At 37.3% G+C, this 24,803-nt stretch overlaps 2 protein-coding genes and 1 long non-coding RNA gene across 3 annotated transcripts in view; 2 read left to right on the forward strand and 1 right to left on the reverse strand.

The window, feature by feature from the left end:
• The window catches only part of LOC133531850 (uncharacterized), a 118,823-nt gene that overhangs the window by 32,324 nt on the left and 61,696 nt on the right, over positions 1-24,803 (reverse strand). The gene's annotated exons all lie outside the window — the stretch shown is intronic.
• LOC133532166 (uncharacterized) lies at positions 2,603-8,971 on the forward strand. Its single transcript, XR_009801656.1, has 2 exons — positions 2,603-4,305; positions 6,531-8,971. It is a non-coding gene; the product is annotated as an uncharacterized LOC133532166 (long non-coding RNA).
• LOC133532159 (bifunctional endo-1,4-beta-xylanase XylA-like) lies at positions 14,487-21,656 on the forward strand. Its single transcript, XM_061870703.1, has 2 exons — positions 14,487-14,921; positions 18,332-21,656. The coding sequence occupies exon 2, from the start codon at positions 18,332-18,334 to the stop codon at positions 19,781-19,783; it is 1,452 nt and encodes a 483-aa protein (XP_061726687.1). The 5' UTR covers positions 14,487-14,921; the 3' UTR covers positions 19,784-21,656.

The raw sequence follows: 24,803 nt of genomic DNA on the forward strand, positions 1-24,803 counted from the left end.
TTATATATATTGTTGTCTGAGTACCCACAACACAAGCCTTCTTGAGCTTATTGTGGGACTTACTCAAGTGTGTAAGAATGCCCTTTAATATTTATTTGAAATAGAAACATAATCAGAACAAATACATAGATTTTAAAAAGGCAATTTATTATACAGATAACGAATAAATACGAGGTGAAGTTGGTTTTTATTTTGATTAAGATGATTAATAAGACAATAAACAAATACTTAAATATAAATAAATATTATAGGAAATTATTACACAAATTTACTAAGTCCCACAATAAGCTCATTATGGCTTGTTTTGTAGATACTTAGACAATGATATACAACATAACACAAATATCCGTGCTCATCACACAAATAAATGCCCTTACCAGGATTTGAACCCGGGACCATCGGCTTTATGAGCAGGGTCACTACCAACTAACCCAGACCGGTTGTCACAATATAGATCAAGTTAAATATTCTAATTGTAAGGATACTGTTTACGTAGGAGGTGACATTCGAACGATAACAGTCGATAAATATTACAAGTACGCAACGATAAATTGTTTAAAAATAAACTAAAAAAGCTACTCACCGAAAAGTCGTACTACACAATTGACGAGTTTTTAAATGATAATAAGTTGTTAGAATGGAACCCGTAAGGCAATATGACCTATCAATAATATGACCTCTTTCATCTTTTTCATCATAACGCGGATCGGTCCGCGCGATCTCGCCAACTATTACATAAACCCTAGAGGTTTTCAATAGTGCCTTTTTGTGTTAAACCTTGTTTCAAAATTAATAGTTAATAATAAAAAAATAAAATCTTTTGTTATTTTATAATGTAAATAATTGTAGAAAAATGTGACATTAAATCGTTGATTGAGTTTCGGCTTGGCATAAAGCATAACCATTAGTATTTGACATTGATGAATTAACCTAGGTAGATATGCGTTTGTATAATATTAGAAATAACGTTGATAAGCGAATATGACATTTAATTATTTAGCTTCTTATCATATAGTAAAGATGTTAAATTAGATATGCATTAATTTATAAGTACTATAGTATATAAGTAGATTCAGATTCAGAACTTTATTCATAAAAATTAAGTATTTTACATGTCATTTTACAATATGTACAATAAACAACATACATTATTCATTTTATACATTTTACAAATAGGTAGGTACTTGGTTGTTTTGTGTGGTTGGGTTAGCCACTCCTATTGACAAAGTCATCTATGTTATAACACGCCAGTTCGATCAAGAGTGTTTTGAGTCTTTTATTGAATATTGTATCGCTTGACTCAATCATTTCTGCAGGAAGCGAGTTGTACTGTTAGGTAATTAGGTACCTCATAAGTACTAACATTATGCGCCCTACCCGGGTGTCATGTACTGACTACATCCAATCCTAACATCTTCTGTAATGCACATGACTTTTAATGTTGAATAAATGAAATGAAAGTGGTCACGTTGATTGTATTATGAGCAGGTCAGTACGTTTTGTTTTGTTAGAACTCGAGACAATATAATGCTAGTCTACGCGTATCTACTGTCGTGTGGTTAGTTAGATTGAAAGAGTTTATATTCATTGTGCCAAATAAATGTATTTTGATCGCACCTACCGTTGTTTTAATAAAATGGTTATATAATGTTCAATTTAAATTCTGGGCGACGAAAGTGATAGATGAAAGAAGAGTGCACGCAGCGGAAATGAGAATGTTGAGATGGATGCGTGGAGTGATGAGAAAGGATCGGATTAAGAATGAGTATATAAGGGGAAGTTTGAAATAGCACTGGTAGCGGAAAAGATAAGGAGTGGTAGGTTAGCGTGGTATGATTAGATTAGATTTATTTATTACTTAAAGAAAAAGATTTTGCACAAAAGGATAAAACAAAGGCTTTCACTAAAAGATCGTGAATTTAACATTAAAACAAAAAAATATAAAAAATTAAAATTAATAAATAACACAATGTCACGACATAAAAGAAAATGTCAATGTATACATAGGTAGGGCCAACCTTAGGTATTGTCGAAATGTCAAAAAGAATAAAAAACACTAAGTTATAAATAACTTTATCCGTAGAGTATGGTCATTTAGTGGAGTATGGGCATTTAATGAGGAGGGATGAATGTTAATAGGCAAAACAATGTTAGGAATGAATGTTGATGGACGGAGAGCGGATGGTGGATCCAAAAAACGATGGATGGATTGTGTGAAAGAGGATATGAGAAAGAAAGGAGTGAGTGCTGAGGTGACGAAAGATAGAGGAGAATGGAAGAGAAGATAATGTTGTGCCGATACCAAATAACGTGGGATAAGGGCAGGAGCAAGAAGAATGTACAATTTAAAGATTCAAATAAGAAAAATAACAATCAACAAAAAACAGAAGACGATGTCAATTTTGAAAAAATTCTATAAATGGAGATGCCTAAAAAAAGACAGAATCTTAGCTTGAAAATAATATAGACGTCTGAGTCTATAGGAAACCGTATGAATAAGAATTAGGGTTCCAGGAGTTAAGCGATACAATAGACTTAGGTATTAAACATAGCTTATTAAATATTAGCTTAATAGTAAAATCTAATTTATGTTAAGTTAAATCTGTTATGTCAATTTGTATAAAAAGTTTGGTAAATAAATAAAAATAAACGATTTGTAAATTAAAAAAAAAAGAACATGAACAACAACAATATGATGTTTTACATTAGTGTTCACTTTTCGCACCGATGCTAGTTCAGCAGCCACAATAGTACATTACGAATATTACGATACAAGTGTGAATTACGTTTTCGCACGAGTATTGTACAACGTTTTACAGTACATATGGCCCTTTGGATTTTTTACAAATGAAAATATAGTGCTAGTTACCGCACAACGGCGGTAAATTAGCGCCATATGTACTGTAAAAAATATTAAATTATAGCCCCCCCTATTCATAAAACTTAACAACCTTTTACATACTCGTATCTCGTATCTCTGTTAAATTGTCTCTTTCTAAGAAATAGAAATGTCTGAATGTCAGATAAGGATAAAAAATATCAAGATTTGACAGATGTTTATGAATACGCCATAAATTATTAAGTAATGAATCATTAGATGACACCGTAGTGAATCAGATGAAAGTATGTACTTCCCCTAATTAAGGTTTATAAGAATATGAAAGACAAGATGACATACCGCTGCGCCCTACCTTGTCGAAACACACGCACACATACATTCGCACCCACACATTTAAACTAATAAACATAGACTACCCCATCCATAGATAACGTTTTTGGGGCGTTTAAATTAAACTGACAACGAAGTCACATGGGCAGAAGAAGCTTGGCATAAACATTAATTTATATATAAATTATTTCTTTTTATTTATTAAAGTAACATATATCTATGCACGCAGAGAAGATGGCCGATGGGGTCGAAAAGTACTCGAGTGGAGACCACGGACTAGCAAGCGCAGCGTAGGACGACCACCCACAAGATGGACAGACGACCTTATTAAGGTCGCCGGAAGACGCTGGATGTGGGTCGCTTCCAACCGGTACATGTGGAGGCCCAAGGGGGAGGCCTATGTTCAGCAGTGGACGTCTTATGGCTGAGATGATGATAATACTTCTATGATTGGTATAAGTTTTCGTTGCTAGATATGGTATTACGAAGAAAATAGAGCCAGCAAAGTTTTACTTATTTGTATCATCGAAAACAAATACCAGATATAGATAGGTATATGTTTAATAGTTTAATCACTCAACGAAGGGAGGGAGGGGTGTTAGGGTCGGCAACGCGCATGTATCTCCTCTGGAGTTGCAGGCGCACATAGGCTACGGAGACTGCTTACCATCAGGCGGGCCGTATGCTTGTTTGCCAGCGACGTAGTATAAAAAAAAAGTTCATGCCAAATAATTAAAATTCAACATGTCACTTTGCAATGAAAGCATCACTTCGATTGTATATGGTGGCGGGAAAAAATACGGGACGCGATACTTAAATACGGTGACTGTCCGGTATATACGGGACGTATGGCAACCCTATGTATTGACCACGACTCGTCCATACGCCCCGTCTAGTATGTTACTGATCTGTGAATTTCACACATATATAAATCGTCTACATATATTTTGTATGAGTCATCAGTTCCGATTTATCTCGCGCACTGGACAATCGTTTGTTTATGTGCTAAAGTACATAACTCTAGTTATTATCTTTTGTATTATTAAATATATTGTGTTATTACTTTTATTACGCTTCTTTCTACAACTTAGTTCTTAGTTGTGACAGGGATTTCAACCATACGGGTATTTTCAATCGTAAGTAGTGTTTGTATTTTGCTATAAATCAACAATAATTCGTTATTCTCAGTCATAAATGAATAGTTCTCAAGCGATAGTAGTAATAGTTATATGATATGGGTCTATCAACTTTTTTTCGTGTTGTTCTGTTCCGTGAGCCAAGGGAAGTGTTATTTAAACGTCATAACCTCATAGGAGTTTGGCGTCTAAAATAACCTATGCACCACCTGCGGGCGGTATCTGGTCGCATTTTTTTTTTTTATACTACGTCGGTGGCAAACAAGCATACGGCCTGCCTGATGGTAAGCAGTCTCCGTAGCCTATGTACACCTGCAACTCCAGAGGAGTTACATGCGCGTTGCCGACCCTAACCCCACCCCCCTCGTTGAGCTCTGGCAACCTTACTCACCGGCAGGAACATAACACTATGAGTAGGGTCAAGTGTTATTTGGCTGCGGTTTTCTGTAAGGTGGAGGTACTTCCCCAGTTGGGCTCTGCTCTAGATCTGGAATGACATCTGCTGTGCTGTGCCCTACCACACAAGGCGAGATGACATTCACATTGCCCATACCTCTCTTTTGGACGTAGTTTAAGGACATACCCGGGTCCAATTTTTATCACTTGTCATGTCATGCATCACTTCCGCACTTATATACTTGTTAGAATGTGACAGGCATGATGACAGATGATAAAAACGACTATCTTAGCCCTGCAGGGCTATCAATATCGCTGCCAACTTAGCTTGCTCTAAGTCTACAAATATTGTTAGAAAAAATGTTCCTTCTCTCGTGTCGACTGACTCAGGCTACGTACTTAGTTTTCTAATAAATACTTATAAAATGTATAAAAAATGTTGATTAATCCATATTCAAAATTTCGAATAATCTTTTGAACGCCACTACGGGAAGCAGCAGTATCAATATGAATTATTGTCATCTGTTAAATTAAATTAAATTGCTGCGTGCCGTGATTTAACTCACGTCCTCCGGTAAGCATGTCATAGGGAGCGTGCATGAACTGTAGGAGGCAGCACAGGAGCCGTCAGATTTTTGGCGCGAGGCGTAAATGTGATGTTTATTGTTCCGATGTAGCCCACAAGATGGCAGAACCGACTATGCACAAGAAAACACGTGACGTGTAAATGTACATATTTATTGTTCCGATTCAGGCCACAAGATGGCAGACCCTCCAACGCGCACGGTCCCTATACCGCTAGGCCAGTATTCATGAATCTATCTTTTAATCTACTTTAATACATGGTCAATTTAAATTTAATTATATCTGAAAAGTGAAGTGACGAAATATAATTATATTCCGCCAAACTGAGGACAGTTTGTTGGCAGATAAAGCGATCTATAACATGTTGTGTTCTACCCACTTATAATCTACGTACTTATAACTTAATCTAGTTATATTTTGGTTTCTGAAGCTGTATATTTTTGAGGTGTGCACTAACCCCCTTATTCATAAATGTGTACTAAAGTTACGATGCCGCTAATAATCGTTTGTCCCTTTCCATTATACCAATACGTCCCCCGGACCCGGGTACGTCCTTAAACTACGTCCATAAGAGAGGTATGGGCATTGTGAATGTCATCTCGCTTTGTGTGGTAGGGCACAGCCGGTGGATGTCATTCCAGATCTAAAGCAGAGCCCAACTGGGGAAGTACCTCCACCTTACAGAAAACAGCAGCCAAATAACACTAGACCCTACTCATAGTGTTGTGTTCCTGCCGGTGAGTAGGTAAGGTTGCCAGGCCTCAACGAGGGGGGGGGGGGGGGTTTAGGGTCGGCAACGCGCATGTAACTCCTCTGGAGTTGCAGGCGTACATAGGCTACGGAGACTGCTTACCATCAGGCGGGCCGTATGCTTGTTTGCCACCGACGTAGTATAAAAATAAAAAAAGTCGGAAAGGGACAAACGATTATTAGCGGCATTGTAACTTTAGTACACGTTTATGAATAAGGGGGTAAGGGGTTTCTCTTTACAGAAAGTTATTTTGTCTGAGCGGTGAATATGTAGGGAAGACTGAACAACTTATAAAACTAACTCCGAAAACGCGAATAAAAATATCGAATGCTTTGAAGATTTCGCCGAATCATAATATACCGTTTTCTCGAAATTAGGATTCATCGGGTAGTAAAAGTTGTTCAGTATGACCGACGTAATATTCACATCTCAGAGTACATTTAGAGATAAGAAAATAACCAACCAATTTAATCATAAAATTGTTTGTTTTCAGATGATGTCATCTATCGCCATACCGGTCGTCGTATTGTCAATGATATACACAGATACATGTTCATTCAACCTTCACTACAGCAAAATATATTACACTAATTCAAATCTAGACGCTAAGAACGACAATATTAAATATACAACAGATGAGAAAGCGAAAGCGAGAGATATGTCAAATTTGGATTCTTTAATATTTGACCAAAACAAAAATTCTAATAGAGGAAATGCAAGGATTGATAAAGAAGGTATATCAAATTATCTTTACTGGATACAACGGTTTGATGATAACAACATTAACGCAAATAAACCTTTGAATAGTGCTGGAGAACATAAAAAGACAGCTGACGAAGTAAAAACGAAAACCAAATTCACGAAACATAACACAAAACAAAATTTGATTGAAGAAGACAAATCAACACAAGAAAATACAGACTATATTTCATATTGGAAGCGCCGAGTTAAAAGAGATAATGATGATGATGAAGAAGCTATAATGATTTGGGATAACTGTCCAGGAACGTTACAGTACGCGATAATTGATGGAGAGCTGAAATGTGTTAATCCCAGTGAAATTATTGGGGTGTCAGACAGAATCACAGAGTCTCTAGGAAAATGCCCTAAAGGTACCAGAAGAATCATTTTGCCGGATCGCACTAAAATGTGCTTGCAGAAACGATCAAAAAGATCATGATTTAATAATGTAAGGTAAAATGTGTAACAAGTAATTGTATTTATATAGTTCGTGTCATCCACGATGACGCGCCGATTTGTCAAATCTAACCTTAAATATCATAACAATACAAGTGAAGGCGCGCGTCTTCGTGAATGACACGATCTATATATAATTTATGGCTTTAATTTTGTATTATGTGAGAAGTTAAATATTATTTACAGTACATATGGTGCAACTTTACCGCTCTAGTGCGGTAACTATCCTACCCTGTCCTATCTTAAAGGCCGGCAACGCACTTATAACCACTCTGGTGTTGCAGGTGTCCAATGGGCGGCGGTAATCGCTTACCATCAGGTGATCCGTCTGCTCGTTTGCCTCCTGAATGTGTCGAAAATTGAAAGGGCCACATGTACTGTAAAACGTTGTACAATACACGTGCAAAAAGGTTCCTACGTTCCTACTTTTCGCACTTGTATGTACTATTTCTGTTCTGGTAAAATTGTATTCTGACCTCGGGCAGTGAATAAGAATGCCTCAGATCATTTTAAGACATTTTTTAAATTTTACTGCCCTAGGTATTATATGTATAAACGGGTAAACATGAGTCTATAAAGTTCTAATAGTTCTATGTAAGATAGACGTCACAATGTCATTGGAAAACAATATGTTTTAAGCAAAAATTAAATTTACAGTACATATGGGGCTACTTTATAGCACTAGTGCGAGAAGTAGCATATTACGTTACTGTGTCGAACATTTAAAGGGCCATATGTACTGTAAAACGTTGTACGATACATGTGCGAATAGGTAATTCGCAACTCGTGTCGATTTAAAACACTCCCTTCGGTCGTGTTTTAATTTATCGCCACTCGTTTCGAATTTCCTATTTTTCGCACTTGTATCGTAATGTACTATTACAGTACATATGGGGCTACTTTATAGCACTAGTGCGAAAAGTAGCATATTACGTTACTGTGTCGAACATTTAAAGGGCCATATGTACTGTAAAACGTTGTACGATACATGTGCGAATAGGTAATTCGCAACTCGTGTCGATTTAAAACACTCCCTTCGGTCGTGTTTTAATTTATCGCCACTCGTTTCGAATTTCCTATTTTTCGCACTTGTATCGTAATGTACTATTTTGGTAAAAACTTTATCGCTGACTGTACTTTTCTTACTACTAATACTCATCGAAACAATTAGGTTGCGCTGTTTCATCACAGAGTTCCCATGGCCACCTTCTGTCTCCATCATCAGATCAGCTCGATGGTACCATAATATTGCATTGTAACCCGACTTACGTATGTATGCAAATTTTCAGCTCAATCGGAAAGTGGGTCAAATTTAGCTTCCAAGATTTGACCCACACTAACTAACACACTAACAAACTTTCATACTAACAGCGGTGGCAGCATGTTTCCATTTTTATCACTTGTCACTATGCCCGTCACTTTCGCGCTTACATACTTTGTTAGAACGTGATAGGCATGGTGACAAATGATAAAGAGCCGACCATTCACGGGCCGGCCACAACATCGAGCGGCGGTGGCAGTGGCGAGCGGCGGCCATAAGTGGGAACGAAAGGTCGGATCGCTGTGTCTCGCTCCAACCTATGGTCGCCGCCGCGCGATGTCGTGGCCGGACCATTCGCCCTGCAGGGCAAGTTAAATAAAGGTTTGTAAAAAGAGTCGTTTTAGCGATAAGACCGCCAGTTGTCTACCATAGTTTAATTTGTATTTCATATTGGTGAGCAATAAAGAATATTTGTATTGTTTTGTTTTGAACTGTTCCTAGATTTAAATCACGATGATCACATTGTATCTCAGTTATGGACTTTTTCTGATACTTAAAAAAAACCGGCCAAGTGTGAGTCGGACTCGCGCACCGAGGGTTCCGTACAAAAATTTACGGTTTTCGCAATTTTTACTTTATCTGTGCTTTAAGACGTTGCTTCGTACCAAATATCAAGATTCTGAGTTCACGAGAAATACCCTGTAGGTTTTGATTCCTTTGCGAGTGTCGAAAATTTGCGGCATAAACGGCTGTATCTTTTGATTGCGTTGGCTTAGAAGTTTGATTTTTTCACAGCTCCAAGGGATCGTATTTGATATAAATTACAGCTTCATACCTCCACACGTTCCTGAGAAAAGGGTCTTGACAGACAGACAAACGGACGGACGGACCACAAAGTGATCCTATAAGGGTTCCGTTTTTCCTTTCGAGGTACGGAACCCTAAAAATGAAGTAGGTAGGTATAAGGAATTTGCCACACTGGATGCGGTTTGCGGTGAGGTCATACATAATTTCCAATTTCACCTAATCTGACCGCAGACCTCATTCAGTGTGGTAAATCCTTTAATGATCTGATTTAATATTTATTAACAGCTATTTACTTAAACGCTGTAGGCAAGTTTGACCCAACAAAGTTCAATGCAAATGACCGATAACATAACTGTGTCATAATAATATAAACAAAATCGAAACTTATGCTACTGTAGTTAAAGATCATGACTCTTTGCACTATATCTGTGCAGCTGATAGAGTCTGGCTAACCAAATATTGTTGACAGATATTTGCTTGTTGTATCAATAATTGTCTATGATTTAAAAAAAAAGCTAAAAGTCTGTTGTCAATTTATGTCATTCATTTAAATTGTTCGCGGTTTATAAGGGGTTTATTTCAGTTTATTTTAAATTATATTAATAATGACTATACCGAGTGAGGTCCGTAAACTATTTTACAGTACATATGGGGCTACTTTATAGCACTAGTGCGAGAAGTAGCATATTACGTTACTGTGTCGAACATTTAAAGGGCCATATGTACTGTAAAACGTTGTACGATACATGTGCGAATAGGTAATTCGCAACTCGTGTCGATTTAAAACACTCCCTTCGGTCGTGTTTTAATTTATCGCCACTCGTTTCGAATTTCCTATTTTTCGCACTTGTATCGTAATGTACTAATTTAGCCTCGTAAATAATTACGACAATGTGCGAAGTCGACGTGACGCGTTGTATAACGAAAAACTACAATGTTTAGAAGTCGTAAACAATTTAGTAGGTTGATGCTCTATTAATATTTTGATACTTTAAGTACTAGTTCTAACATTTGCCTATAACTTTGAATAGAATAGAATAGAATAGTTTATTGCATATCACATTACAAGCATGGATGGAATGGAACATATAGGTATACATGTGACACCCTGTAAGGGCACAGCAATATAAGAGGTTTGATTAAGCTTTGATTAAGTACGTGAATTTCTTAATACCTGAATCTCATGAACAGGACAAGTTTGTAAAGAAACGGATAAACTAGAAGTTCTGGAAAATATCAATAAAATCAAAACATTGGAACGTAACGAGTTACTGAAAACCAATATTTAGAAAAAAATCTGTGGAGTGACTGGTCAGTAGTAATTTGATATAAAAATATAAAATATATAAAAATATCTTGGCGAAACATGTCTATACATTTATGTATTTGTACTTTACATAGTGCACGTCAACGTATATTTAACTCATTTCCTTAGGTACCTTACGTGTGCACAGAAAATCAAAAATATTTTCTAGTATCAAAACTATAATTCCTACTACACAAAGTGTGACCAGCCCAAGATTTTTTGAATTTCCCGCCAAAAATGTGTGTAATATTTCAGTAGCCAGACTCTACCACCGATGCGCTTTTCGGCGTCATATTTAACAACTTTTGACATAATTATTGTCCTCGGCGAGGGCTACATTTTATATCATACTTAGTCAGGTCATAAGTTCTGTGTCAAAGGTTTTTACTGATAAAAAAGCTATAGGTACAAATCCCTTATTATTTATATATATGTTACTGTAAAAGCCCGAAGTACGGTAAAACCTAGGATATACCGGTAAGACCTAGGTTTTACCGATGCCGATCGGTAAAAGCCCGAAATGTGAAATAATTATTGTTCACTTCGGGCTTTTACCTACATGGATATGGTAAATCCTAGGTTAAGACCTAGTAGACCGGTCGACGTGGTAAGCCACGTCGACCGGTAAAGGTTGAATCATCCACTAGTTCTTGTCATTATTAGATAAAAATCTTGTATCAGTGTAAGGGGCGTTACATGTATCGCCATTTAGAGTGATGCTTCGTATTGTTTCGGCTATTTTACTAGTCATATAGATCTAGGTCTTTCGGTTTTGCTGAAGGTGAGAGTGAACTCTACTCACTGCAAATTCGAACGCCGTGAGTAGGGATGTAGCAGTCCTGAGAGCAGAGTAATGTACAGTGTGTCACATACCCTTTGTAAGCAATATGCCCAGTTGGTGGGAATTTTCGGGCTGTAGCTAGCCGCTGTAATGGGTAACAGAAACGCGTTCCGTATGTGCTTTGTTTTCCATATGACTAGGGTGCACTGCATAATACAGAGATTATCATATCGCGAACGATTGGCATCTTGACTAGGTACCAAGGTTTAGGTATAGTTTACAGTAAAAACAAATTAGGTATCTATGAATAGTTCTCGCCTGTTGAAGCGGCTATGGCTGTGTGATCAAATGACACCCATATGCTTACAATTAAATCATTTTATTTTAAGTAAAAAACCTTTTGCCAAGCGTGGGTCATGGTAGTGGTTCTAAGGGAGAGAAATAAGCCTGTCTGGTTCTGTGGTATGTTGGTGCTCCCCTGTCATGCTAGTTGGTCGTACCAAGGGCCGCTCCTGGTTAGTCAGGAACGTCTTTAAGCGCCGTGGACAGCTGTTGTGGATGCGAAAGGAGGCCTCTGCGTCCCTAGGAACTATTGGTACGGCCGGTCAGAACAAAGAAACCGCGCCGCTAAAGCTTCCCTGCATGATCACCATCTGCGATGCTGACGACACCATGGTGGTTGTGCCGGGAAGGCACATGGAAGATAAGAGCGGCGGTAGGGACAGAGATGTCAGTGGGTCGCATCGAACGCCTAGTATTGAATGTGTCCCTCCCGAAGACTGAAGCAATTGTCTTCGGGGGACCTGGAAGGGCGCTACCTGAGGACTTAACTATAGCTGTTGCAGGTGAGAGGATTCCGGTCAATTCACACATGAAGTACCTGGGTCATGTTTATGACTGGAGGTGGAATTTTGAACAGTATTTCCTCAGGTTAGCGCCCCGAATCGTGGGTGCTGCCTCAGCCCTTAGCCGGCTATTACCAAACGTGGGTGGGCCGAAAGCCCCTTGTCGGCGCCTGTACGTGGACGTTGTTCGGAGCATGGCCTTGTACAAGTTGTTTCTTTGTACATGTGTTCTTCGGATACTTGAGTTTTTACAAGCTTTTATAAAACTTAATCTTGGAAACTAAACTTGACACTTGAATTTTGGTTTATGTAAATCGGAAGAAAAGAACGATTTAGTATTTTTTTGGAAACAAAAAACATTGTTTGTACAAGTTTTTATCGCTTACCGTACTTTTCTTTCGTGCGGTACGTTCAGAGTACTCTGGCGCTGATGCACTGCTGCCTTTAGGGTACGGTCCTGTGCGGGCGCATTCATGAGCTTCGCGCCGTGACATCACACGCGACGCGTCGGACAGGTCAAGTGTCTCCTTTTCTTACAGAATAAAATGTTAGGTATAATAGAAATAGTTTAGCACAACCTTTAATATGTAGAAAAGGACGTATTTAAGTTTCGTGTCGTACCCTGGGTATAAAAAAAAACAAAAGAAACCGTTTATTTCAGATTATTGATCCATAACGACTATTAGTATAAACTTAAAACTATGCTAATTAGGTACCTACTAAGAGAAAAATAAAAATAAGAACTTATAACTAAAAACTAAGATGTGTGGAGAGTAGGGGCGCAGTTTGCCATACTCTATTTCGCTCTCCCAATTGCCACCTCCACCCAAAACTTTATAACGGGGCAGTCGACGCGTTCGGCCAACACCTTGAGTAGACTGTTGCTGCTGCCGCGCACCAGTCTCAGCATGGAGGCGATTCTTTTCCGCCTAATGGCAAAAAAGTCATCTACTCGCGTCTCAGCGAACATGCCGGATGCGCTGCAGTGCTTCCGCAGCCGCAACAGCATCCTCAAAATAGATTGATTTAATTGAAAGCGTCTGGGTGACATTTGATCGCTTCAACAAGCGAGAACTATTAATAGATACCTAATTTGTTTTTACTGTAAACTATACCTAAACCTTGGTACCTAGTTAAGATGCCAATCGCTCGCGATATGATAATCTCTGCATTATGCAGTGCACCCTAGTCATCTGGAAAGCGAAGCACATACGGAACGCGTTTCTGTTACCCATTACAGCGGCTAGCTACAGCCCGAAAATTCCCACCAACTGGGCATATTGCTTACAGAGGGTATGTGACACACTGTACATTACTCTGCTCTCAGGACTTCTACATACCTGCTCACGGCGTTCGAATCTGCAGTGAATAGAGTTCACTCTCACCTTCAGCAAAACCGAAAGACCTAGATCTATATGACTAGTAAAATAGCCGAAACAATACGAAGCATCACTCTAAATGGCGATACATGTAACGCCCCTTACACTGATACAAGATTTTCATATAATAATGTCAAGAACCAGTACATGATTCAACCTTTACCAGTCGCCGTGGTAAGACCTAGGATTTACCAAATCCATGTCGGTAAAACCCCGAAGTGAACAATAATTATTTCACATTTCGGGCTTTTACCGATCGGCATCGGTAAAACCTAGGTCTTACCGGTATATCCTAGGTTTTACCGTACTTCGGGCTTTTACAGTAACATATATATGGGTTGTAAGATATATAGATAATTTAACGTGATTTGCTGTCTCAGTTTTGGATAATTCTTTGTAATATTCGGAGAAATGTTACAAAAAAAAAACATGCGAAAAATACGCGACCTGTTGAAGGGGGTTTTGACACCTATTTCCTTATTTTTCTTTTTTCCATTGATTGAATCTTATACAAAAACAAAAGCTGAGTCTTTTATATTTATTACGATATATAATTTATGTGTATTGGACTGTCACAATTGCAACTGTACGTTGGATAACAGTAAAAAATTAGCGTATCACTGAAAAGTACCCTAAGTTTAAAGGGTAGCTGAAGTAAGTACAGACTTGTTGGAGAACTAAATGCTGGTGATAAAATAACGTTCTAATAAAGTAGGTCCATACAAATAAATAATTGTACCTACTTTATTCAAGAGACACTGATTTATACTCCCTTTTATAAAGTATAATTTTTCACAATCCAGCCGGGTATTCGCGTCTAACGGCTATCCCAAAATTCCCAAAGTAAACTAGTAGTAAATAAAATCTAAATTATATTGCGTTATAATCAATCAGTATAAAACAAGCTTTCAAATCATGGCAATCTTTTTTATTAAAAGCTTTCTATTACATTTTATCAGTCAAAATCTTTGTAACAGAAATTATGACGTTTTAAGTACATTAACCTATACACTCATACAAACTGCAAGCACATTTAAACATTATTTCCTTTGTATTAAGGTTGATAATAATTATAGTTGTCCAGTATAATATGGAGCCAAAGGTTACTTAAAGATAAACAATTTCCTAATAGGCAAACATTAGCCTAATTAATACATATATACTGACATTTTCTAGTTCTATTCGTCAATTGTTAGTGATAACTTGAAGTTTGTGGCCGTATTAATGCTGTTCATAAATAAAATGTAATTTTTGTTGGTAATATAAAAATGTCAGCGTTTTGAAAGAAAATAGGAGTGGATATCCATTGTAAGTATTACCTCTGCCTAGTCGGTTACTAAGTTCTGTTACTAGGTTTTCAAACGATTAAATATAAAATAAAGCTTAAAATAAAAAAGTTTAGGCATAGCTTATTTTGTAATGGTCAAAACATGATATAATAATATAAAATTTCGATGGAGAATGTATGGGAATCCTTGGAAAGCTCCAGATTGCCTGAAGACGTAAACACGCGGACAAATTATGAAAAGTATGCTTGTTTTAAAGACGCCTCTATATTATCGCAAATTTTGTGACCACCAGGGTAAAAGGGGACCCTATTACTAAGACTTTGCTGTCCGGACGGCCGTCTGTCACCAGGCTGTATCTCATGAACCAAGATAGTTGATTTCTGTTGCCGCTATAAGGCCCTTAGTGTTATAGGTTTTTAATGTTTGTCTGAAATAAATGTTTTTTTAGCTACTTGAGACTCAAATAAGAAAAAAGCGGACAAGTGCGAGTCGGACTCGCGCATGAAGGATACCATTTATGACATATTAAAAAAAGACTACTTACTAGATCTCGTTCAAACCAATTTTCGGTGGAGGTTTGCATGGTACATCATATATATTTTTTTGTTTTAACAGTATCTTATTTTTGAAGTTACGGGGGGAGGGGGGGGGGGGGGGCACACACATTTTACCACTTTGGAAGTGTCTATCGCGCAAACTATTCAGTTTAGAAAAAAATGATATTAGAATCCTCATTATCATTTTTGAAGACCTGTCCATAGATACCCCAAACATGGGTTTGATGAAATATTTTTTTTTTACTTTCAGTTCTACGAATGGGGAACCCCCAAAATTTATTGTTTAATTTTTTCTATTTTTGTGTGAAAATCTTAATGCGGTCCACAGAATACATCTACTTACCAAGTTCTTCTAGTTTCGGGCAAAAGTGGCTGCGACATACGGACGGACAGACAGACAGACATGACGAATCCATAAGGGTTCCGTTTTTTGGCATTTTGCTACGGAACCCTAAAAACGGGATTTATATAGTACCAGAGTCGTTAACTTTTATGGTATTGCCCAGAGAAGAGACGTTTTTCATAAAATATGTTTGACCCACCTCTCTACACCGAGACGTGCAATGTGAGGCGTGGTAAATACGACGTAAGTCACTTGAGTACTCAACAATTTATTTAGGAAAAACAGGGTATTTACGCTATAACTAGGTGCGTGTCATTTAACAATATTACAAATAAATGTATTGACGACCGACCTGGCCTAGTGGGTAGTGACCCTGCCTACAAAGCCGATGGTCCCGGGTTTGAATCCCGGTAAGGGCATTTATTTGTGTGATGAACACAGGTGTTTTCTATGTATATAAGTATGTATTTATCTATACAGGGTGACCTTAGCCATTGGACAAACCCTGAAACCCCACGTAGGGTTACTTCTCAGGAATGCTCTGACGTTAATATTTATTTAATTAGAACAAGAGATAAAAAAATAAATATTTCGAACAAAAGTTATTTGCAATAATCGACAACCAAAAGAAACACACTGTGTTAATCTTTGGCATGGTTTTTGACAATCTGTTCGAAATATTTGATAATGATGACATTTTTCAAAAGTCAAAAGTTATTAGTGTCATAAATAAAAAAGATAGTCAAAAAGGTTGAAGAAGGTTCCATACTATTCTTTGAGGATATTACCTTAGGAGCTACTAACACATACAGGTTGCTCCCAAGTAAAAATTGATAATTTGTTAATTTCTTCGAAACCGCTACACCGGCTGTTATGATACTTTGTACACCGGTTCTAAATACCCTAATGCATATGTACATTTCGGCTTTGTCCAATGGCTAGGGACACGCTGTACGTATACGTATGTATATCGTCGCGTCGCCTAGGACCCATAGTACAAGCTTTGCTTAGTTCGGGGCTAGGTCGATCTAGTGTTGGTTGCAACTCGAGTATTTTGAGTCCAAATTGAAGAACTCGACTTGTTTTTCCGAGTCTCAGAATTTAAAAAACTTCTTTCCCTTATTGAGTCTTTTTTGAGCGCAACTCAAAAGGACTCGAGTTTCCGGATAAGATTCAGTCAACAATTTAATAGGTTTTACCTAAACAACAGTAAAGTAAATAGGCGTTATTATATGATTTATGTTATGTACATCCATGAATTTTACATAAAGACAACGCATTTCGAAGTTATTTGTACTCTACAATAGACTAGAGTCTCTAATAAGTTGAAAAGAACTAGAGTTTCATCTTATTATGAGAGTCTGAAAAAATGAGTCGAGTCTTAAAGCAGAGGACTCAAAGGACTCGAGTCTCAACCAATACTAGGTCGATCTGTGTAAGATTGTTTCCAAATATATATTTATGTATGTATGTAAATATAATTATAATTCCTCTAATCGAGTCATAACCTTGATCTTATATTGTGTTTTTATTAGATTTCTATTTATAAATGTCAGATAACGTGGCTACTGCGAACACTCATCACGACACGGCAAATGCCTACGTGACCGGTGCGAAGTTCAAATGCGATAACTCATCATTCAAGTTTTTCATAAAATCGTAATAGGGAAGTAAGTCAAGTATCAGCTAGCCGCCTTAGATTCAATAGACAAACGCGCTAGGAAGCTTATTGGAGATGCGAGATTGGTAGAGGCTAGACTGCAGAGCCTAGAACACCGTAGAAAGGTAGCATGTTTATCGGTATTCTACAGTCCGGATACATTTCGGGGAGGGTGCGATGGGATTACATAATCTAATCCCCCCATCTCCGTTCTGCCACCGTGGCATTAGACGCGGACTTGCGTTCCTTACGTCGTTACTCTGCCGCTGATTCGCACTAAACGCTACGCATCCAGCTTTATCATGCCAACGGCTAAGGAGTGGAATTCACTTCCTGCAAATCTATTCCCAGTCCACTATAATTTGGATATTTTTAAATCGAGAGTGGATAGACATCTTTTAGGTAAGCGTGTTCCATCCTAGACTGCATCGGCATTTACCATCAGGTGAGATTGTGGTCAAATGCTTATACCTTTTCCTAATAAAAAAAAAAGTTTGTTAGTGTGATGGTTAGTGTGGGATTTCCGATTGAGCTGAAAATTTGCATACATAATTATGTAAGTTGGGTGACAATGCAATATTATGAATGAATGAATGAAAATCTTTATTTCAGGCAATTAGTCGCCCATAGATTATGGTACCATTGAGCTGATCTGATGATGGAGACAGCAGGTGGCAATAGGAACTTTGTGATGAAACAACGCAGCCTAATTGTGTTTAGGTTTTTAGAATTGTCGTAAGAAAAGTGCAGTCAGTGACAGAAGCTTGAACCAAAAATGATATTTTTTGCCAAGAACTATGTCATATTTAATGACTTCATTCTTATTTACCTAAAACAATATTGATAAGAAACAATAATGTTGATTTCAGATGAAGGCGTATATCTGCATCATCCTCTGCTTCGTAGCAGTAACATTTTGTTCTGAATTCAACGTCAAAAAAGATGCTCAAGACACGACTGCAGCAGATGGAGTTTCTAAAAACTTGGAAACTGAGCGAAGAAAACTAATCAGAGAAAAACAAGATATAATCAATGAGAAACCTCATAGAAATCAAGGTACTGATCAAGATTGGAACGCTTACAGACAGAAATGGAACGAATATGGAATGAAGTGGGACGCGCACCATGCTAGGCAAGAAGTAGGAACATTAAGTGATAAAAGAAACAAAAGAGATGTACAAGATTCTACAACAGATGAGGAAAAGCAAATTATATTAAACGAAAAATCTCGTGGAAATAAAGGAAATGACAAAGATTGGAACACTTACAGGCAGAAATGGAACGTATATGGAAATAAGTGGAATGAGTACCATACTAGACGAAATACACAGAGTGAGAAAAGAGAGAAAAGAGATGTACAAGAGTCTACATCAGATGCCAACTTGGAAACTGAGCAAAGAAACCTAATCAGAGGAAAACAAGATATAGTAAATGAGAAACCTCATGGCAATCAAGGCACTGATCAAGATTGGAACGCTTACAGACAGAAATGGAACGAATATGGAAATAAGTGGGACGCGCACCATGCTAGGCAAGAAGCGGGAAAATTAAGTGATAAAAGAAACAAAAGATATGTACAAGTTTCTACAAAAGATGAAGAAAAACTAATTATATTTAAAGAAAAACCTCGTGGAAATAAAGGAAATGACAAAGATTGGAAAACTTACAGGCAGAAATGGAACGAATATGGAAATAAGTGGAACGAGTACCATACTACACGGAATACACAGAGTGAGAAAAGAGAGAAAAGAGATGTACAAGAGTCTACAACAGATGCCAACTTAGAAACTGAGCGAAGAAACCTAATCAGAGGAAAACAAGATATAGTAAATGAGAAACCTCATGGCAATCAAGGCACTGATCAAGATTGGAACGCTTACAGACAGAAATGGAACGAATATGGAAATAAGTGGGACGCGCACCATGTTAGGCAAGAAGCAGGAACATTAAGTGATAAAAGAAACAAAAGAGATGTACAAGTTTCTACAAAAAATGAAGAAAAACTAATTATATTCAACGAAAAACCTCTTGGAAATAAAGGAAATGACAAAGATTGGAAAACTTACAGGCAGAAATGGAACGAATATGGAAATAAGTGGAACGAGTACAATACTACACGGAATACACAAAGTGCGAAAAGAGAGAAAAGAGATGTACAAGAGTCTATAACAGGTGCCAACTTGGAAACTGAGCGAAGAAACCTAATCAGAGGAAAACAGGATATAGTAAATGAGAAACCTCATGGCAATCAAGGCACTGATCAAGATTGGAACGCTTACAGACGGAAATGGAACGAATATGGAAATAAGCGGGAACATTAAGTGATAAAAGAAACAAAAGAGATTGTACATCTCTTTTGTTATAATTTAATTTAGCGTGGAGTATTTCGTGGGACACTTTATCGTATGCTTTGGTCATATACAAAAGTATTCCAATACTGTATTTCTTATCATCAATGTGCTATAAAAAATTTCTAATGTATTTAATTATTGCAAAAGTTGTTGAGTGATGTTTTCTGAATCTGTGCTGATTTTTATCTAATATTTTGTATTTTTCGAGGAACCTATATACACGATTGGACATTGCTTTTTCGAAAAAAATTGAAACAGCCGGTAGTAGTGCGATGGGACGGTATTGATTCGGATTTGTTGCCCTACCACCTGGTTTTAAAATTGGTATTAATTTAGAAATTTAAATTACATTTACAAGCAGGGAAATAGACACTCGTGGAACTAGACGATCAGGAAAATAGACATACGTGGAAATAGACATTCGTGGAAACAGACATTTAGGGAATTAGACCCCATGGACCGAACCGATTGGGGCGATTCTAAAATTCTCTCGTCAATTTGTAAATACATGTTTTTGTATCGTCGTTCGTTATTTTTTCGCGTGATGTTATTTATTATGCTCCACATGGTTTTTGTTTTGTTGTTCGTTTTTTTTTATTTGTTTTTCTATCCAGCATTTTTCATATTTTTTAAAGAAATCGTGAATAATTTCGTTTCTTGTCGCGTTAACGAAATTTTTTAGCTACACAGTACTAGTTATATATATATGTATCATTGTGTAAAGATAAAACATATATAAAGAAAGCAACATGGTTATTTTTTATAAAGTTTCATGTTTTTAAATGCAAGATACATATACATTTTTAAATACAGTTTACTCCAATGGGAGATTTTTAACGGATAACACGAATCTCAAAACATTTCGCAATAATTAGTCACCCATAAATCCCATAATGCAAAAACAGCTGATTTTTTTTACATTATTTTTGCTAAATGACGTGGCCACATTTTCAGAGTTTTTTATTTTATTTTCGGAGACGGTGGGCTTGTCTTGAATTCCAATGTCCAATTACGTATATCTTCATGATATTTAAACAATTTTCCTGCTATATTTGAATGATCTCATGTCATGACCTCCCTTTAAGATTTTGTGACTCAGCGGGCCGGCGTTTTCTTTAAACGATCTGTCTCGGAAACAATGCTGAAATATTTCCCGGAACTATTCTTTCTGGTGATAGTTTTTTGTAGAGAAAAAGTACGCAAATATATCATAAACCGACCTTTAGCTCTAATGGGTTTTTAGGAACTTATGTACGAAATATCATTGATATTTACCAGTCGCTTTTCGGTGAAGGAAAACATCGTCAGGAATCCGGACTAGTCCCAATAAGGCCTAGTTTACCCCGTGGGTTGGAAGGTCAGATGGCGGTCGCTTTCGTAAAAACTAGTGCCTACACCAATTCTGGGAATTAGTTGTCAAGCGGACCCCAGGCTCCCATGAGCCGTGGCAAAAATGGCGGGACAACGCGAGGAAGAAGATGAGACTCTGTTGATGCCATACAAATTTGGAACGTAGGTCCAGGAGCTACCGCTCAGATGTAAATGTTTTACCATTTGAGTTAGGGAGATAATTTAATTTACAGTACATATGGTGCTACTTTCCCGCACGCGTGCGGGAATGAGCACTTTCCGTGCTATGTCGAAACTTTAAAGAGCCATATGTACTGTAAAACGTTGTACGATACACGTGCGAATAGGTAATTCGCAATTCGTGTCGATTTAAAACACTCCCTTCGGTCGTGTTATAATTTATCACCACTCGTTGCGAATTTCCTATTTTCTGCACTTGTATCGTAAATAACTATTGTCAATCTATAAACAAACATGTACTCGTACCTAAAAATTGGATCTTTTTAAATCGAGAGTGAATGGATATCTTTTAGGTAAGTTTTTATATTTTACCATCAGTACCCCTAGTGTAAATATTTTCGACAGCGAAACGTGACGTACGCGTTTGCGTTAAGTGTCATTTTGTATGACACTTAAACATTTCATGATATTTAAACAATTTTCCTGCTATATTTGAATGATCTCATGTCATGACCTCCCTTTAAGATTTTGTGACTCAGCGGGCCGGCGTTTTCTTTAAACGATCTGTCTCGGAAACAATGCTGAAATATTTCCCGGAACTATTCTTTCTGGTGATAGTTTTTTGTAGAGAAAAAGTACGCAAATATATCATAAACCGACCTTTAGCTCTAATGGGTTTTTAGGAACTTATGTACGAAATATCATTGATATTTACCAGTCGCTTTTCGGTGAAGGAAAACATCGTCAGGAAACCAGACTAGTCCCAATAAGGCCTAGTTTACCCCGTGGGTTGGAAGGTCAGATGGCGGTCGCTTTCGTAAAAACTAGTGCCTACACCAATTCTGGGAATTAGTTGTCAAGCGGACCCCAGGCTCCCATGAGCCGTGGCAAAAATGGCGGGACAACGCGAGGAAGAAGATGAGACTCTGTTGATGCCATACAAATTTGGAACGTAGGTCCAGGAGCTACCGCTCAGATGTAAATGTTTTACCATTTGAGTTAGGGAGATAATTTAATTTACAGTACATATGGTGCTACTTTCCCGCACGCGTGCGGGAATGAGCACTTTCCGTGCTATGTCGAAACTTTAAAGAGCCATATGTACTGTAAAACGTTGTACGATACACGTGCGAATAGGTAATTCGCAATTCGTGTCGATTTAAAACACTCCCTTCGGTCGTGTTATAATTTATCACCACTCGTTGCGAATTTCCTATTTTCTGCACTTGTAACGTAAATAACTATTGTCAATCTATAAACAAACATGTACTCGTACCTAAAAATTGGATCTTTTTAAATCGAGAGTGAATGGATATCTTTTAGGTAAGTTTTTATATTTTACCATCAGTACCCCTAGTGTAAATATTTTCGACAGCGAAACGTGACGTACGCGTTTGCGTTAAGTGTCATTTTGTATGAGATTTTTGACTTTCCAAAACGTCCCGCTTGGCGCGCTGTTCAAAAACCCATACAAAATGAGACTTAACGCAAACGCGTACGTCACTTTTCGCTATCGGCTAAATTTACACTAGGGGTACTGATGAGATTGTGGTCAAATACTAACCTTTTCCGAATAAAAAAAAAAAACCCTTAATAAATTCCCCATATCCATCTGTCCGAGGCTTTGCTCCGTGATCGTTAGTGCCAGAAAGCTGCAATTCGCCATGGACACATAAATCATGCAATGCAATAGAACGGTAAAATTAAAACTTAAAAAAAAGATACGTCCCAGACAAAATGATTTTTTCATTTTTTTTTTTGCATTGACCCAATATTGTGAGGTATCGCTGTGTTGCACACTCTTTGCAGTATCAGGCTTATTTTTCTTATTTGTCTATTATAAATTCAAATTAAAAATTGACTCAAAAAAGTATTTGTCATTCTGATTACTTCAGGTTACTTTTTTATACTGATTTGGTTGTGTCGTTGATGTGATTTTCTATTTATTGTAAATATTTATTAAAACAATAGCAAAGGTATATTCCTCCCTTTTATTCATACAGTCCACCATACCATACCATCTTTTTTACGCTGCATAGGTCTTTTAAAACGAACAAGGGTCTCCACAAACCATTATTTGATAAAGTTAATATTTTCGGAAGTAAACGCTCCGAAAGAAAAAAAATATGTGCCCCCCCCCCCTCTAACTTTTGAACCACGGGTCCAAAAATATGAAAAAATAATAATAATCGTGAAACAAAAGCTTAATAAATACTTTCAATGAAAACTATAGCGAACATGATCAGTCCAGACGAGTCTGGACCGATCATGTTCGCTATAGTTTTCAAAAACGTCTGGACTCCAGACGTTTTTGAGTTATTGCCAAAAATCTACTTATCTTAGTAAAAAGACGTACAAAGCGCTGCAAAGGTACTCCCTTATGCTTTTAATGTACATGATACCTACTAATAGCCCCCGTTTGACCTATTTTGACAGAATGGTAACTACGAAACCCTACCCTGAGAATGGCCCGACATGCTCTTGGCCGATTTTTACAAGCTTTTATTTAACTTGCAATGTACCTTACCTATGTATGTACAGTCAACCAATTTGATTCCTAGGCCACTATAGAACCATGCCATAATGACTTCTACGACAGTGCTTATTGAGTGATGCGTGTCAAGTATCTAGTAGTTAAAGCGACAAGGTTCTATAGTGGCCTAGGATTCAAATTGGTTGACTGTACGGGTCAAATCTTGCAAGTTAAATTTGACCCACTTCCTGGTTTCCGATGAAGCTGAAAATTTAAATACATACGTAAGTCGGGTGACAATGCAATGTTATGGTACCATCGAGCTGATCTGATGATGGAGACAGGAGGAGGCCATAGGAACTCTGTGATAAAACAACGCAACCTAATTGCCTTTGGGGTTTTTAGAATCGTCTCGATGAGTATTAGTTGCCTGTGGAAAAAAAGTACAGTCAGCAATAAAAGCTGTACCAAAAATGATTTTTTTTTGCCGAAAACTTATTATTTTATTATGTCGGCGGCCGATCGTAAGATCAGACGGGTAAGTAATGAAACGTATACGTACTTATGGTATATTCCATAGAACATATAAACTCTAATAGTATAATATTTAAAAGTATAACATTCACTAAGAATAACGAGTATAACGAATAACAACGAAAATTATAATTTCATAATCAATAACATCCTGTAAGTATACTATCATTTATGATAAAATTCATGTAATATAATGTTGAATTAATATAACTTTAAAAATATATAACAAACATTACCAATAATAAGCTAAAAAAGTAACATACTAATAAACGCCTTACAATTCTCCAAAAATAAAAGTCAGTTCAATTAGCTCGCAGTTCACCTAACACGCTCCTCCTCGCTTCGCTCGTCGTCGCACCTATCTATACTCCTGTCAAACAATACTCTTCCGTGACATTATCTACACGCTCTGCTGCTTTATATTCAAATATTATTTAAAATGTTATTCGACAT

This window comes from Cydia pomonella, chromosome 26, assembly GCF_033807575.1.
Source record: "Cydia pomonella isolate Wapato2018A chromosome 26, ilCydPomo1, whole genome shotgun sequence".
NCBI classification, from domain to species: Eukaryota; Metazoa; Arthropoda; class Insecta; order Lepidoptera; family Tortricidae; genus Cydia; species Cydia pomonella.